Below are 15510 nucleotides of genomic sequence, written 5' to 3' on the forward strand. Positions count from 1 at the left end.
AAATTTGTCTAAAGCAGGGGTCTATAATCCTCCTGTTTTGCATGGCTTCTGAGCTCAGAATGCTTTTTACATTTTAAAATACACTATTTTAAGCATACTTTATTTAAAAATGTAAAGAACCATTTTTTAAAAACCCTTATCATCCATCTTAGGATCAATATTCCATATTGGTTCTAAGGCAGAATAGTGGCAAGGGCCAGGCAATGGGGGTTAAGTGACTTGCCTAGGGTCACATAGCTAGGAAGGGCCTGGGGCAAGATTTGAACCCAGGACCTCCCATCTCTGGGCTTGGCTCTCAATCCACTGAGCCAGCCAGCTGCCTCCCAAAACCATTCTTAACTCATTAGTAGTACAAAAAATAAACATGTAGTTTGCAGGCATTTTATCTAAAAAATAGTAGTATTGTACATGTCAGGTAAAGCCTTCATATTTTATACAATTACATGCTCATTTAAAAGTTTAGGTTTAAAAACACAATTTAAAAAGAAATCCTTACCTTCTGCCTTAGAATTGATACTATGTATTGATTCCAAGATGAGCAGTAAAGGTTAAGCATTTGGGGTTAAGTGACTTGCCCAAGGTCACAAGGAAGTGTCTCAGATAAGATTTGAACCCAGGTCTTCCTAACTCCAGGCCTGGCATTCTTAATCTAGCTGCCCCTTTCACCACTCTTTTATATCCTTTTTTTATTGGAAGTGCCTAGAGACTTCTAAAATTTCCATGTTTAATTTGCCCCATTATATGCTAAGTGACATTTAAAAATTATTTTTCAAGAGTGTAGCACAACAAAATTCCCATTTTATATTTTAAGTGTAAAGGCATTAACTGGTCCTTAATTTGGAGGTTAGCAATTTAGTCACACATTGTTTGGATTAACCTAATGATGAATTAATTTAAAAAGTTTCAGAATAATTAACATTTAATTGGAAGAACAGTTGTGTTGGTTTTACCTAAACATCTTTGCAAGTTATTTTTGCCCAAATCAAATTACTTTTATTAAATGTGAAAATTTGCAAAGTGGTGAAGGAGACTGGTCATATTTTAGCAAAATTTGTGGTAGTTTAAAAAATTGCATTCTCAAGAGATTCCTGAGAGTTTATATGCTAGACATTACTTGGAATACTTGCCAATTTAAGTAAAAAATTTTCCCCTCAAAACTTAGCTGTTTATAGTATCTTTCTCTTGTAAACTTAGGGCCTTGTTAGTCCTATAGACCAACCTTGAACTCTGGGAGCCTTGAGACTAATGCCAAATGCTAGTTGCCATAAAGGTGAATGAGTGGAAGAGCATCCAAATGGATCAGCAAAGATAGACTCTTAACTGAGCTGGCACACTGCATTTGTGTTCCCTAGGCAAGCTTTGAGTTTGAAAAATGCTTACGTATTATAACGAATACCCAACTTGACTTACCACAAAAGAAATCCCTATGGATTGTAGAGAGCAGACTTTCTGGCATGTTCAAAAGTACATCTCATTGTGTTCCCTACTCCTTGAGTTAAGTAGCCTTGAAAACGACATAACTTGCCTTCTTTAGTCCTGGCTCTCCTCCCGTGGAAGATGTCTTTCATGTGAAACACATTCTGTTGAGAAATATTAGTGTGACCTGTAGGCATTTTTAATTGTCAGTTATTCATTCAATGTTTAGACTGCTAAAGAAAGGGGTCCTAGAGCATCTAGCCATGAAGAGCCTCTGGCAGTACCCTGACATCTCAATACTTATATAGAGAAGTTCTTTTGAAGCAAATATGCCTTGAATTTCATTATTTGAGATAGAACAGTGGGTTTTGAAATAACTGAAGAAAGTTTTCTGTAAATGTTTCTCAAATGGGGTGGGGTAAATTTCTTTAGGATATCAAAATGAGATATTGTGTGTTATTTTCAGAGATTAGAATTTTCATGCTATATTTATAATTAAACCATAGTAATGAAGTAATAAGAATTCTAAATAAATACCTTTAACCTGTATTCATAGCATTTATAATGCTATTTTTCCTCCCTACAGTGCTGCTTTTGACAAAAAAACAGGGTTACGTGTGGCAGTGAAGAAGTTATCCAGACCATTTCAGTCCATCATCCATGCAAAAAGGACTTACAGGGAATTGCGATTACTTAAGCATATGAAACATGAAAATGTAAGTAACCAATATGGGAAAGGGAAAACTGTTTTTGAACAGGCTGGATTTTTATTTTACTCATACCATTCGAAATATCTGTAATGGCACAAGAATGAACTAAAACCATTGATAATATCTTAGATGTGAACCTTATATTGCAATGCACTAGACTTTAGAACAGTAATTAAATTTTCTGAAGTCTGTCTAGAGTAAGGTGTCTCTTACTTTAATGTATCATATAATATCAGTCCTAAAATTTAGCTTTTTTTCTCTTCTTTTTTTGTTTAGACAGACTGCTGAAGCTTAAAATGAGATGAAATTGGGGTGTGTGTATGTGTGTGCTTTGAGAATAATAGGCCTTATTATTCCACCTAGCAGGCCAAATATCGATGTTCATTTTTAAATTTGTAGCTACAGCCTTGGATATCAGTGAAAGAAAGAATTTAGCCACAGCCTTATAGATTGTGGGATGGAAAGCATTTCATTGGTCATCTAGACCATCTTTACTTGCCTAAATAGAAACCCCTAACACAGAATACCAGTTGAGGTAATCATCTAACTTGGTATCATAGCTGACTTTGAAGTCTGAAAATCTGGGTTCAGATCTCACCTCTCATGCTAATTACCTGCTGTGATCTTGGGTAAATTACTCACTCAACTAGGCCTCTGAGGTCCTTTTCAACTCTAAATCTGTGATTCTATAGCACAACCAGCATTGAATTTCATAGTTGTTTGCTATTTTTGCCATGCTAGTTGATTCATAGTCTTAGTGTTTTGATTTCTGTTTTTCTGATTTCTAAAGAGTTTATGAATCTTTTCATGTGGTTATTAAAAATGTTTATTTCTTCCTCTGAAAATTATAGTTTGTATTCTTTAAAATAATAATCTCCAAAATGGGGACAGTGGCAAGACTCAATAGTGTAGATCAACCAAGGTGTGGATAGGTTTAGTATATCCCACCTTCACCTTATATCCAATCACAGATGTTTCTGATATAATCACTTCACCTCTTCCTCTTGATATGCAAGATCCCATCACTTCTCCTGAGGTGGATATTAGCCCCTCAGGACAGTGGCAGATTCAGCAGTAAGCTATTCAAGTGACACTCAGAAAATTCTGTACAACATATTTTTTGTGATTCTTTTTCACCTTCTGACCATTTTTTTTTGGAGGTGGAAGATCTTATTCCTATTCCTAACCCTCTTCTACTTCCCACCTTCCCAATTAAAAAAAAAAAAGGGAAAAAAAGAACACTTTATAACAAACATTCATAGCTGAACAAAACAATTTCCCATATTGACCATATCCACAAATCTATCTCACATTCTGCATCCTGAATCCATCACTACTCTAATAGATAGTGGGTTAGGGTATTTCGTCATCATTTCTCTGAAGCTGTGGTTGGTTATTGAATTGATCAGAATTCTTCAGTTTTTTTTTCAAATGCAGAGATGAGAAGAGCTACTTCAATTTGGGTTTTTTCCATTGACTTGATGAAATGAGTTATGCTACCAAATTTTTTGTTTTGTTTTTTTCTAGGTTATACATGTATTATCATGTAAAACATATCCATATTGTTCATTATTGTAAGAGAATACTTATTTAAAACCAAAATCCCAAAATAAAAACCCAAATAAACCAAAGTGAAAAATTGCATGCTTTGATTCTGCTTTCCAATTTTCAAACAGTTCTTTCTCTGGAGGTGAATAGCATTCCTTGTCCTTCACAATTGCCCTGGATCATTGTATTGCTGAGAGTAGCTAAGTCTTTCACAGTTGATCTTCCCACAATATTGTTGTTACTGTGTGCAGTGTTCTCCTGGTTCTGCTTATTTTACTCTGCATCAGTTCATATTGGTCTTAATAGCTCTTTCTGAAATCATTCTTCTGTTTCTCATTTCTTGCACCATAATAATATTCCATCACTATCATATACCACAATTTGTTCAGCTATTCTTCAGTTGAAGGATATCTCTTCAGTTTCTTATTCTTTGCCACCACAAAAAGAGCCACTATAAATATTTTTGTACAAGTAGGTCCTTTCCCCCCTTTTTTGGTCTCTTTGGGATATAGACCTAGTAGTAGTATTACTGAGTCAAAGGATATGCATAGTTTTATAACCCTTTGGTATACTACCAGATTTTAAAACATGGGGATAGCAAGTCTTTTGTGAGCTTTAAATGAGATAATATATGTGGAGGTGATTGTCCTTTTTAAAATGTCTTATTTTTTATGTTTTAATTTATTTTAAAAAAAAATTTCCCCATGGTTACATGATTCCTGTTCTGCCCTCCCTTTATCCCCTTGCCTGGGATTGACCAGGAATTCCACTGGATTATACATAAATATATTATCCCTCAAACCCATTTCCGTATTTTTCATTATTTTGTAAAAGAGCAAGCCTTTAAAACCAAAACCCCCAATCATATACTCATATAAACAAGTGATGAATCATATTTTCTTCTGGATTTCTACTCCCACAGTTCTTTCTCTAGATGTGGATAGCATTCTTTCTCATAAGTCCCATAGAATTGTCCTGGATCATTGCACTGCTATTAGTAGCAAAGCCAGTTATATTTGATCATCATGTGTACAGTGTTCTTCTGGTTCTGTTTATTTCACTGTACATCAGTTCATGTAGGTCTTTCCAGTTCTTAGAGGATATTGTCCCTTTTAAAGAGTATCCAAGAGATACAGTTCTAACTCAGATTTCCTGAGATAATTGTTGGTAATTTTTAATTGTGACAAGTTTCAGGCACCAAAATTGTTATATGATTATGAAACAAGCATAATTTGTTTGCGTATAGATGGCAGATGAAAATTTAGTTACTAACCATAATTTAAGAAAGGAATTGTTCAGAGAAGACCCAGTTGGCACCCAAGAAATTAAGAGGGAAGGGTTAGAGGGGAGGAAAGGACAAATTTTAGAACTCAGTCGGCCAAGTCTGACGCTGGAAGTTTGGGGTAGTACCCCAATTGTTGTAGAAGAGAGAGGCCAGCTAAGCAAAGGAAGAGCTAGGAAGCAGAGATTCATAGAAATACATCAGAAGGCTGAATAGTTTAGCAGAGGAATTCTCCCCAGGGAAGTGTTAGTTGAGGACATTAGTCAAGCATGTTGTTCACTTGGTTTAAGAGAAGTGTCTATTGAATACAAAAACTACAGTCATTGTGGAATTTTTATGTACAGTTTCTGGCCATGAAAAAAGACTGAAATTTATGGTTCTAGAGCCAGGAGTAACCCCTCACCATGGGTATTCCTCACTCACATTCTCCTTGGCAAATTTCTGTGTGTGCCCACTCTTCCCCACAGGTCCTGAATGTATTGGTTGGAGAGTTAGTTTTTCAAGTTTAGGTGAGAGTCCTGCTATATTCCTTCATTTGCTTAATATATGAGATCTGTGATATATTTGTTTTATGCAGATAGAAGCATATTAGTGGGGACTCAAAATCTGAGGTAGTTAGTAGAAGGATATATTCCCCCTCAACAGGCTTACCCCTAGGACTCACCCCACAATATTATTCCCTTATAAATAGGATGTAGACTCAGCCAATTTTTCTTTCTATTCCCAGTACCTACCTAACATTGTCTATGGCCAATAGCAGGCATTTAATCAATGTTTATTGAACAACATTTGAGTATGAGCCTGCATTCGTATTTTATGCTGGGTGTGTGTTTGTGTGTGTGTGTGTCTACTCATCTTTTTGAATAAGGAGTGATATAATCAGGCTTCTACTTTAGGAAGATTATTTTGATAATCATGTTAAGAATAAGTTGGAGGGGGTACACCTGGAGATAGGAAGATCTGTTAAGAAGCTGCTACAATGCTCTAGTCTGGAAACAGTGAAGGCCTTAACTAGAGTGGAGGCTGCAGCAAGAAAGGGTGAATTTGAAATATATAACAATGGTGTAAAATAGGACTTTACATGGTGCTGGAATGGAAAGAATGCTGTGCTTAGAATCAGGAGAGACCTGGGCTTAAATGCTTATGGCAAAATTGACTAGTTATGTCATCCTCAACAGGTCACTTCTAAGCCTCAGTTTCTTCATCTACAAAATAAGGATAATAATTAACTATTTTACAAGAGTGTTATGATGAAAACATTACACACACAAACACACACATTAGTAACTGCTTCTATAGTGAGGGGAGAGAGAGACCATAGGGAGAGTGAGATGGAAGAAATAAAAGATTTTAGACCAAGAGCACTGCATTAATGCTGGCTCCATTAGCAGAAATAGGGAAGTGAGGAAGAGGAAGGTTTTTTTTCAAGGGAAAATGGGTTCCATTTTGGACTGAGGCATGCATATGTCTTTTTTTTTTTATCATGTGAAATTTCCATATTGTAGGAGCACACTCACAAAATAAAACCCTAAATATACTGATGTGAAAGATAATATGTTTTGATCCACATCTATCCAACTCATACAGTTCTTTTTTGGAGTTGGATAGCATTCCCCGTCATAAGTCTTTTATGTTTGTCCCAGATCATTTGCATTGCTGATCGTAGCCAAGTTTTCACAGTTGATCATTCCACAGTATTGCTGTTACTATGTACAATGTTCTCCTGGTTCTGCTTATTTTGCTTTGCAACAGTTCATGCAGATCTTTCCAACTTTTTCTAAAATCATTTATGCACATGTCTTCTAGAGGAGAAATCATAGGTTCATAGTTCCTGAGATGAAAAGATCCTTTGAGATTTTTTCTGGTCCAAATCCCCTTATTTTACAGATAAAAGAATTAAGGCCAAAGCAAATCCAGAATATACCTAGCATTACATAGCCAGTAAGGCTCTACAGTGATATTTGAACTCATATTTTCATGTCTTTAGGCGCAATACTTTGTTCACTATGATAGGCAATTGGACATGTAGGACCAGAGTCCAGGAGAACAGTTAGGATTGGCAAGAGTTTTAGGAGTTATATGGCATCAAAATGATAACTGATGCTTTAAGAGTAGATGAGATCAAGATATTACTTAATAATACAAATGGAACTTTTGGCAAACTCATAAGCAATAAAGAGTATTTACCCTGCTATCCTTGATATACAAACACATTAAGGGTTCATTCTTAATACTTATACTTTTTATATATCATGATCATACACATACCTTATACTTCCTTGTTATTAAAGTACTTTTGGACGGGGATTGGATATGGTTTAGGTTTGTTGTCTAGGCCATAGAACAGCTTTTCTTTGAAGCCAGCAGAGCCATTAGTAATTAAACCTGATGAAATGAATTTACTTTATTAACACCATCCTAAAAGGAAAAAGTCTCCAAAAGCCCCAACATAAGAGGTTTCTGCCTCCTCTTTTCTTTCTCTATACATGGCACATTTATTTTACAAATGGTTCTCTTGGGGCAAATGTATTAGGTTTCTTTTGAAATGAACTTGGTTAATTCAGGTCACTCTTCAGAATTCTTATCTGAAAGTCTCAGAATCTATTCATATTACATTAAGCATTAGAGCAGATAGTTACACTCAAATACTTTACATTACATTATGCCTTTCTTTGAATCATACCAGGAATATCCTCAGTGTTAATGGGATTCAGAGCTAGAAGGGAATTAAGAGATTGTCTAGCCCAGGCCTCTCATTTATAGATGAAGAAACTGAAGTGCAAAGAGCTTAGGATTTGGTTGAGGTTACACACAGGTAGCATCTTATCAAGGTATTGGAGTGTTGAATGTGCAGTGAGTGGACCTGGTGTTCACAATACAGCTGTAACTTACTATTTGTGTTTGACTTTGGTCAAACCTCTCTGAACCTCTGTTTTATCATCTTAAAACAAAAAAAATTTTTAAAAAAGATTGGACTAGATGACCTCGAAGATCTCTCTACCTAAGTCTTTGATACTGTGTTTCTGGGACTCTAAATTCAGGGCTACTTTGCTTCCTTTAATGCTAAAATGTCAAGACCCACTATTTAGGAAATTCTACTGTAGTGTTTGTTGAAGACCTCCTGACTGTCAGCAATGAAAGACAAAGAAAATGGTCTCTTAGGAAAGTCATAGTCTAATGGGTAAGACAATTTGCAAACAATTATATACTTGTACTCATAGGACAGATTAAGGGATATCTGGAAAGGTTTTCTGCAAAAGATGGGATTTAGTAGTATCTAGTAAAGGAGAACAGAGAAGCTTAGGAGTCAGAAATGAAGAGGGAGAGAATTCTAGGCATGGGGGAAAGCCAGTGAAAGTGCAGAATGTGGAGATGAAGTAGTTTCTCAGTAGAACAGCAAGGAAGCCAGAGTAATTAGGTCCAGGATGAAGGGGAGCACTGGAAAGATTGGAAGGGGTTAGTTTATAAAGTACTTTAAAAGCCACAAAGAGGATTTTATATTTGATCCTGGACATAACAGGGTACCAGGCTGACCTGGGCTTTATGAAGATCACTTTAACAACTGAGTGAAGAATGGACTGGATGGGATAAGAATTGAAGCAGGGAAACTAACCAAAAGAGGATGTAAATCATTCAAGCATAAGGTTATGAGAAGCTGCGCAAGACTGGCAGCAATTTTGAGGAAATAGGAGGAAACAACCTCTCCAAGAAATGGTACAAAGGTAGAAATTGCCAGAACTTAACCACAGTTTGGATACAAAAAATGAGAATGAAGAGTTGACCAGGTTGGGTGACTGGAAGGACGGTGATGCTCCTAACAGTATTAGGAAATTTAGGAAGAGGGGAAGGTTTTGGGAAAAAGAGTCTAGTTTTGCACATAACAAGTTTGAGGAGTGTTTAAGATCTGTGAGATCACCGAGTGAAATGGTGTTAGTGGGAGCAGAGAAGAGGGCCTAGGACAGAGCATTGGAAGACATCCCTACCTAGTTGGTGGGCAAAACTTGGATGAAGATCCAGCAGACTGAGGAAGAGCAGTCAGACAGGTAGGAGAAGAAGCCAGAGGAGAGCTGTGTCACAAAAACCTAGAGAGATCATCAAAACGGCATGATCAACTTTGTCAAAAGCTACAGAGAGGCCAAAATGATGGTGAAGAATGAGAAAATAATATCTGACAGAAATTATTGGTAACTTGCAAAGAACAATTTTAAGTTAGATGAGGTTAGGAGGCAAATTTCAGTGTTAAGAGAGTGATAAAAAGGAGAGTAGGAACCAATTTTTAAATGGCCTCAAGTTTAGGCACAAAAAGGAGAGAGAGTGGATCAAATAAGGATTTTTTGAAGATTGGAGAGACATGAGCATATTTGTAGGCAGTAAGGAGCAGCTGATAGGAAGAAATTGAAGATTAATGAGAGAGTGGGGATGATAGAAGGAGAGGAGGATGACAGTCTTTATATGAAGCAGAGTTTGTATTGGGAAGAAAGGCCACTTCTAAATGTGAGCTGGGTGAAAGAGGAGATCTAAAGGTATCTGAGTGATTTTTTAACTGAGATGGGAATCTTAGCAAAAATTTCATTTTTTTTCCCTTGAAATATGAGGCATGGGGACAGTGAGGTGGCCAAATGGATAGAGCACCAGGTCTGGAGTTGGGAGGACCTGGCTTCAAATCTGGCTTCAGACACTTCCTAGCTATGTGACCTTGGGCAAGTTGCTTAACTTGATTGCCTAGCCTTTACTTTACTGCTCTTCTGCCTTAGAACCTATACTTATAAGCAATTCTAAAACAGAAGGTAAGGTTAAGAAAGAAACAGAAGGGGAGCAGCTGGGTAGCTCAATGGATTAAGAGCCAGTCCTAGAGATGGGAGGTCCTAGGTTCAAATTTGGCCTCAGACACTTCCCAGCTGTGTGACCCTGGGCAAGTCACTTGACCCCCATTGCCTAGCCCTTACCACTCTTCTGCCTTGGAGCCAATACACAGTATTGACTCCAAGACGGAAGGTAAGGGTTAAAAAAAAAAAGAAAGAAACAAAAGGCATGGTTCTTAGCTGAGAGGATGGGGGAGGGAAGAGAAATGAAAAAGTTTGGGAAAGGCAATGTAGTGACTGGATTGAAAAGAATTGCATTGCCACAGTAAGGGCCCAGTTGAGATTATTTAATTTTTAGTGGAGTAGCCTGAATTTCATGATTTTCTCCACCTTTTTTCATCAGCAAATGAGTAGACTTGAAGTCAATACATTGGGGAAGTAATCTAAGGCTGAGGTTTTGCAGGGCAAGATTGATACTAGGATGAGGAGAGAGAGGGCAATGAATTCTTAGGAGTTGAACTGGTTCACTGAGGAATCAAGATGAGAGAGAGTGGCCAGCGAGAATGAATGGGAAGAGATGGATACTGAGAGGGAACTGATGGGTGAAGGGATTGGAAATTTCAGTGAGAACAAAGATTAGGGCCAGAGGCTGCAATGAAAACTATGTTGTACTTAAATACCTTGTATTTATTTGTACTTAATTTCTACATAGTTATTATATATGCCCTTGTCTTAGAATATAAACTTCTGGCTAGTGGGGATTTTGTGTGTGTGTGTGTGTCCCCGTCCGTCCGTCTGTCCAGTACCTGGCATAATGCCTGGTACATAATAGATTTTGAATAAGTGCCAGTTGATTGATGAGTCTAATATTAGGTCAACATTACTGCTAATTGTATGCCAGTTTTGGAAGAGCACGTCCTTTTCTCTTAAGGCCTTTCAGGTGATAATAAACAAAAGGTATATACTAGTATTATTTTTCAGGCATTGTGTATTGTCTAAACTTTTGGGAAGAAAGGATCAGATTTTGAGCCTGGAGGGTCTTTACAGGCTTCTTAGGCTTGTCCTTTTATTTCATAGTTGAGAAAACTGAGGCTTAGGGAAATTAAATGATTGGCTTAGTTACACACCTATTAAGTGTCAGGAATGTTTCAGTAAGATATGTGCAAAGTACTTGTAAACCTTAGGAGCTCCATATAAATGCTCGTTTTATTTTTAAAAATTATATTTGAGCCTGCTTCCTGTTGAGAAGTCAAATACAAGATTTTTTCCCCCCAGATAAAGCTTAATTAGATCTGGGCAAAAATCCCCATATATAACTTGTTATTGCTAATATTAGAAGGAAAAAATTTCAAGTCAGCTCTAATGTATAATTTTGCTTTAACTGTAGTGCCATACTTCATTAAGATCATGTGTATCTAATTATTTTTAAGTAGTCTTAGATGAAATTTACTTTGAGAAGTTAGTAACTTTCACAGACAAAAACAAGTGTGAAGAAAATAAATTTTCTTATCTACTTAAGATGCTATTATTATTTGATGTAATGTAGAAGTAAACTATTTTATAAAAATTTAATATATGAATCCCATTTTCTTCAGGAAATTTCATTCTAACATTTGTGATTCATTTGGCTTAAAAATTGAGAGCAAAAAAGGTCTTCTAGAAAGTTCTATATATCTATGAAATTCATTGTTTTATTTTTATTTTAAAATCTTCCTTTGTATCTTAGTAACAACCTTAAGAAAAGAAGAACAAGAATTAGTGACTTGCCCAGGGTCATCCAGCTAGGAAACGGAAAAGGTTCCTCGATTTATAGAAACATTTGACTTCATTTTTTTAACCTTTTAAAAAAATGGAAAAACACAGTTTGTTTATACTTTTTATTTTTCAAACTTCATTCAACCCCTTTTTTAGAAATGGGTTTAAAAAATTAATCCTGATGTGTTACTGCTAATTGTTGCCTTAGGGCTTTCTTTGCATAATTCACTGTATTGATTTGCAGCTTGCCTATATCTTTAACTGTCTTTTCTAAAAATGTGTTGTCTAAACTCTTTTAAATAAGCTACCAAAATCTCATGTTGGACAAAGCAATGGGGAAATGGAGCCCAAATCAGGAAACTAATTACAAATATTGTAATGTTTTTTCAAAATGGAAATGAGAAGTGAATAGATTGTAGAACAATATAAATATATGCCAAATTTAGGTTAATTTAGTTTTTAGATGCTTTGTCCTGTAATCTTTTATATAAGGTTATGGAGTTTTAAGTTTGAAACTCAAAATGGACCTCAAAAGCCATTTAATCCAACTCAGAAATCATGAACTTTATTGAGAATATTCCTAAGGATCATCTTCCCATGAAGACTTCTGTGATGGGAATCTTGCCTCTTTTTGAAGCAACCTATTCTATTTTCAGACAATTCTGATTTTTAAGAAGTTTTTCTGTTTGTTGAACCAAAGTAGCAATTAGTCTTTCCTATAATCTGTTGCTTTTCCTATAAGCTTATTTGTCCTTGGTTTTAGGAAAATCCTTCCTCTTGCTCTAGGTGATATATCACAGGACAATACTGATTTCATTAGTTTATCAGCTGAAACCATATGATAATAATATTGATGACAGATACATAATCATAATCTAGGATCTTAAATGTATTCTTTTGAGCAAAAGCAAGTTACTATAGTTTCAATTATGACAGTAATCATCATTCAACATTAGTCATGGAGTGCTTGCTCAGTACTACTTTAGAAGTTCGAAATGGAATTCTATTTACAATCATCATATAAGCATAGCGACCTAAAAAATAATTATGTCGCAAAATAAGCATTATAATAAAATTTCAGAGCACTCACAAAGCTACTGAAAAGCTATGGCCTGGAAAGGCATGTAGTCCTAAAGGAACAGATCTGAAATGAGAAAGTGTACTAACCTGAAGATCAAGTTTAGCATATTCAATTCATCATCTTCAAAGGAGTTTCCTCCTAATCTCTTGTTGTGTTTCCTTTAAGCAGCCAAATCTTGTATTATTCTTATACTGTTTGCATTATTCAGAACTGTTTATTTTGTTGACTGGTAATGAAATTTTGTTCAGATAATCACATTTTGGGGTCAAGTCTTATACTCCATTTCTGTATGCTTCCCTGGAGTTAGCAAAACGTAGGGGTATAGGAATACAACTGGACTCAAGTTACAGAGGTGAAACTCTGGAAATTCCACTTGTACCAGGATTAGAGAGAAAGGAATATTTAAATAGAATCATTTCCACACAGATGTAAAACTGGCTGATGTTTGAGAGTAACAAGGCAATGTCAGAAAGATTAGAAATGAATAGCCTTCTAAAGCTCTGGTGCTCTCCTCTAGTGGTCCAGTGCCCCTTCACAATGCTTCTTATGTGACTGTTTGCTGAATCTCTGGGAGAATTTCAGGACTCTAGTATGGGCCCAGGTTCTTCACTGTTCTAGAACCTGGATGTCAGTAAGGGATCTGACTAATGAACAGTCAATTAACAAGCAGTTATTAAGTACTTCCATTATGCCAGGATCAGTGGTAGGGACTGGAGACCAAATATAAAGAATGAAATAATACCTACTCTCAAGCCCCTAACATTGTAATAAGCCTAAAGATTTCTACATAATAATAATAATAATAATACTAACATTTATTTAATGCCTTCTATGTGCCAAATATTGGGCTAAGTGCTTTACGGATATTATTTCATTGATCCTTGTAATAGTAGGTACATTATTATCCTCGGTTAATGTTGAGAAAGCTAAAACAAAGGTTAAATGAATTGTCTAAGGTGGGATTTGAACTTCAGTCATTCTGACTCCAGGCCTAGAACTTTATTCAGTATTCTACCTACCTGCCTCTGAATCTAATCTTCAAAAACTCTAACTACCTGATCATCAGAAGCTATAAATCTGTGAATTTATGATCTCATGTCTAATGCCCAGTGGCTCACAATGAGAAATGACATCTGGGAAGACACATCCACAGTTTGGAATGAAAATTAAGCATTGTTTCTTAATGGGATTTTATTTTTAAAAATATTTTTATTGATGCTCCATTTTTAAAAAAATTACCAGCTCTTCCCATTAATGATTCTCTCACCTCATGTAACTTTCCTTTTTGTAATGAATAAATTTAGATTAAAAAAAAAAACACAAGTTAAACTAGTGCTCATGCTTTTTTCTGTATATATCGTCCATTTTCTCTCTGCCTAAAGGTGGAAGATGGGCTTTTCACTCTGAAGTCATTGTTGGTCACAGCCTTGATCAGAGTATCAAAATCTTTCAGTGTTTTCTTCCTTTATATTATTGTGACATGTAAATTGTTCTCCTGGTTCTGCTTACTTGATGTATTAAATCATCTGTCCAATGAAGTCTTTAAGATTAACTGAACAGAGTGCTATTAAATAGAATGGTTATGCTTTCCCCTAAATCCCTTATATAATCTTTGGCTTGTTAAGTATCTATAAAATTTAAAAACAGGTTACTAAATTTGTTTTACATGCATTTAAGCTCTTCCCTTTACTATTTGAATGACCCTGAGCAACATTTACATCTCTATGCCTCAGTTTCTTCATCTGTAAAATGAAGGAAATTCGACCAGATGACTCCAAGGTTCCTTTCAGCTCCAAATCCTGTACTTCCTAACTGAGCTTTTTACTTTCAAGGTATGAAGTGTTGGACATAAATAATTTTCTGTGTAGTGATTTCTTTTTAATGCCACCCCCCCACCTTAATTTTTTTTTTACATTGACTTGTTGCTGTTAGTGTGTTTACCTTAATCCTGGACCTCATCATTTTGCACACAGGTGTTGAGTTGAAGTGACTATAAATCAAAAAAGCAGTGAATTTTGCTTTGTGACTTCTCAGCCACCTTTTTAACTTAATTCTAGCTTGAAGCTTGTTTTGTGTCTCATGCTTGATGTGAAGAGAAATGCTCTTAATTTGTTCTGGTTTTAAGGTAGAACACATGCAAATGGCCAGTGATAACATATTGTTCATCTGAATGCGTTTACTTTAGAGACAGTTACATTTTGCATAGCTTCTTCTGCTGCAATTTAAGCAGTTATGCTTGAATCCTCTTAGTATCCTGAGTTATAAAGTTCTTCATTGAATTATATTCTACCAGATTTTAAGTACCAGTAACATGCCTTTACCTTGCAGTAGTGTGGATCTTTTTTTTTCTGGAGCCATATTCATTCCTTCATTTGTGGACTTGATGCAGATTATATGTTGAGTGGACTTATCAGTAGCAGTCTCTGCCCAACCTGCTTGGAAACCCTTGTTTTTCATTCACATCCCTTAGCCTTCCAGAGTAGTGACCATAGAGCTCCCCCTTGTCATGCTGAAGAAAGAGAGCACCTGCTTCCCTAGTTAACTGGGTTGTGCAGGTGGAGAAGTTAGCCCTTTATTTTTCTTTACACCTGACTTATTGTTATAGAACTGCTTCCCCAACTCTTAAGATTTCTAAATTCTGTAATTGTTAGTTCATATCCATAAGGTTGTATGGAGCAGAAAGGGTGTGAATGGGGAATTTTAAGACTTAAGTTCTAGTCCAGACTGTCACTAGAGAGCTGTATAACCATAGACAAGTCACTTTTAACCCCTTTGACCCTAACTCTCCTCATTTGTAAACTGAAGGCACAATTCTGAAGTGCCTATGATAAAGAACGTCATTCATTTTCTAACAGAGAGAAGCTGGACTCCTGATGCAGAATGAGGTATATATTTTTGGATATAGCCACTATAGAA

At 35.9% G+C, this 15510-nt stretch overlaps 1 protein-coding gene across 2 annotated transcripts in view; it reads left to right on the forward strand.

Annotated features, from left to right (window-relative positions):
• MAPK14 (mitogen-activated protein kinase 14) overlaps positions 1–15510 on the forward strand; it is a 94210-nt gene that overhangs the window by 36419 nt on the left and 42281 nt on the right. For both annotated transcript variants that reach the window (XM_001369904.3, XM_001369934.3), the window contains exon 2: positions 2003–2132. In XM_001369904.3, the coding sequence (XP_001369941.1) occupies positions 2003–2132 (130 nt within the window). The remainder of the gene's footprint in view (positions 1–2002; positions 2133–15510) is intronic.

This window comes from Monodelphis domestica, chromosome 2 (assembly GCF_027887165.1).
Source record: "Monodelphis domestica isolate mMonDom1 chromosome 2, mMonDom1.pri, whole genome shotgun sequence".
Classification (NCBI taxonomy): domain Eukaryota; kingdom Metazoa; phylum Chordata; class Mammalia; order Didelphimorphia; family Didelphidae; genus Monodelphis; species Monodelphis domestica.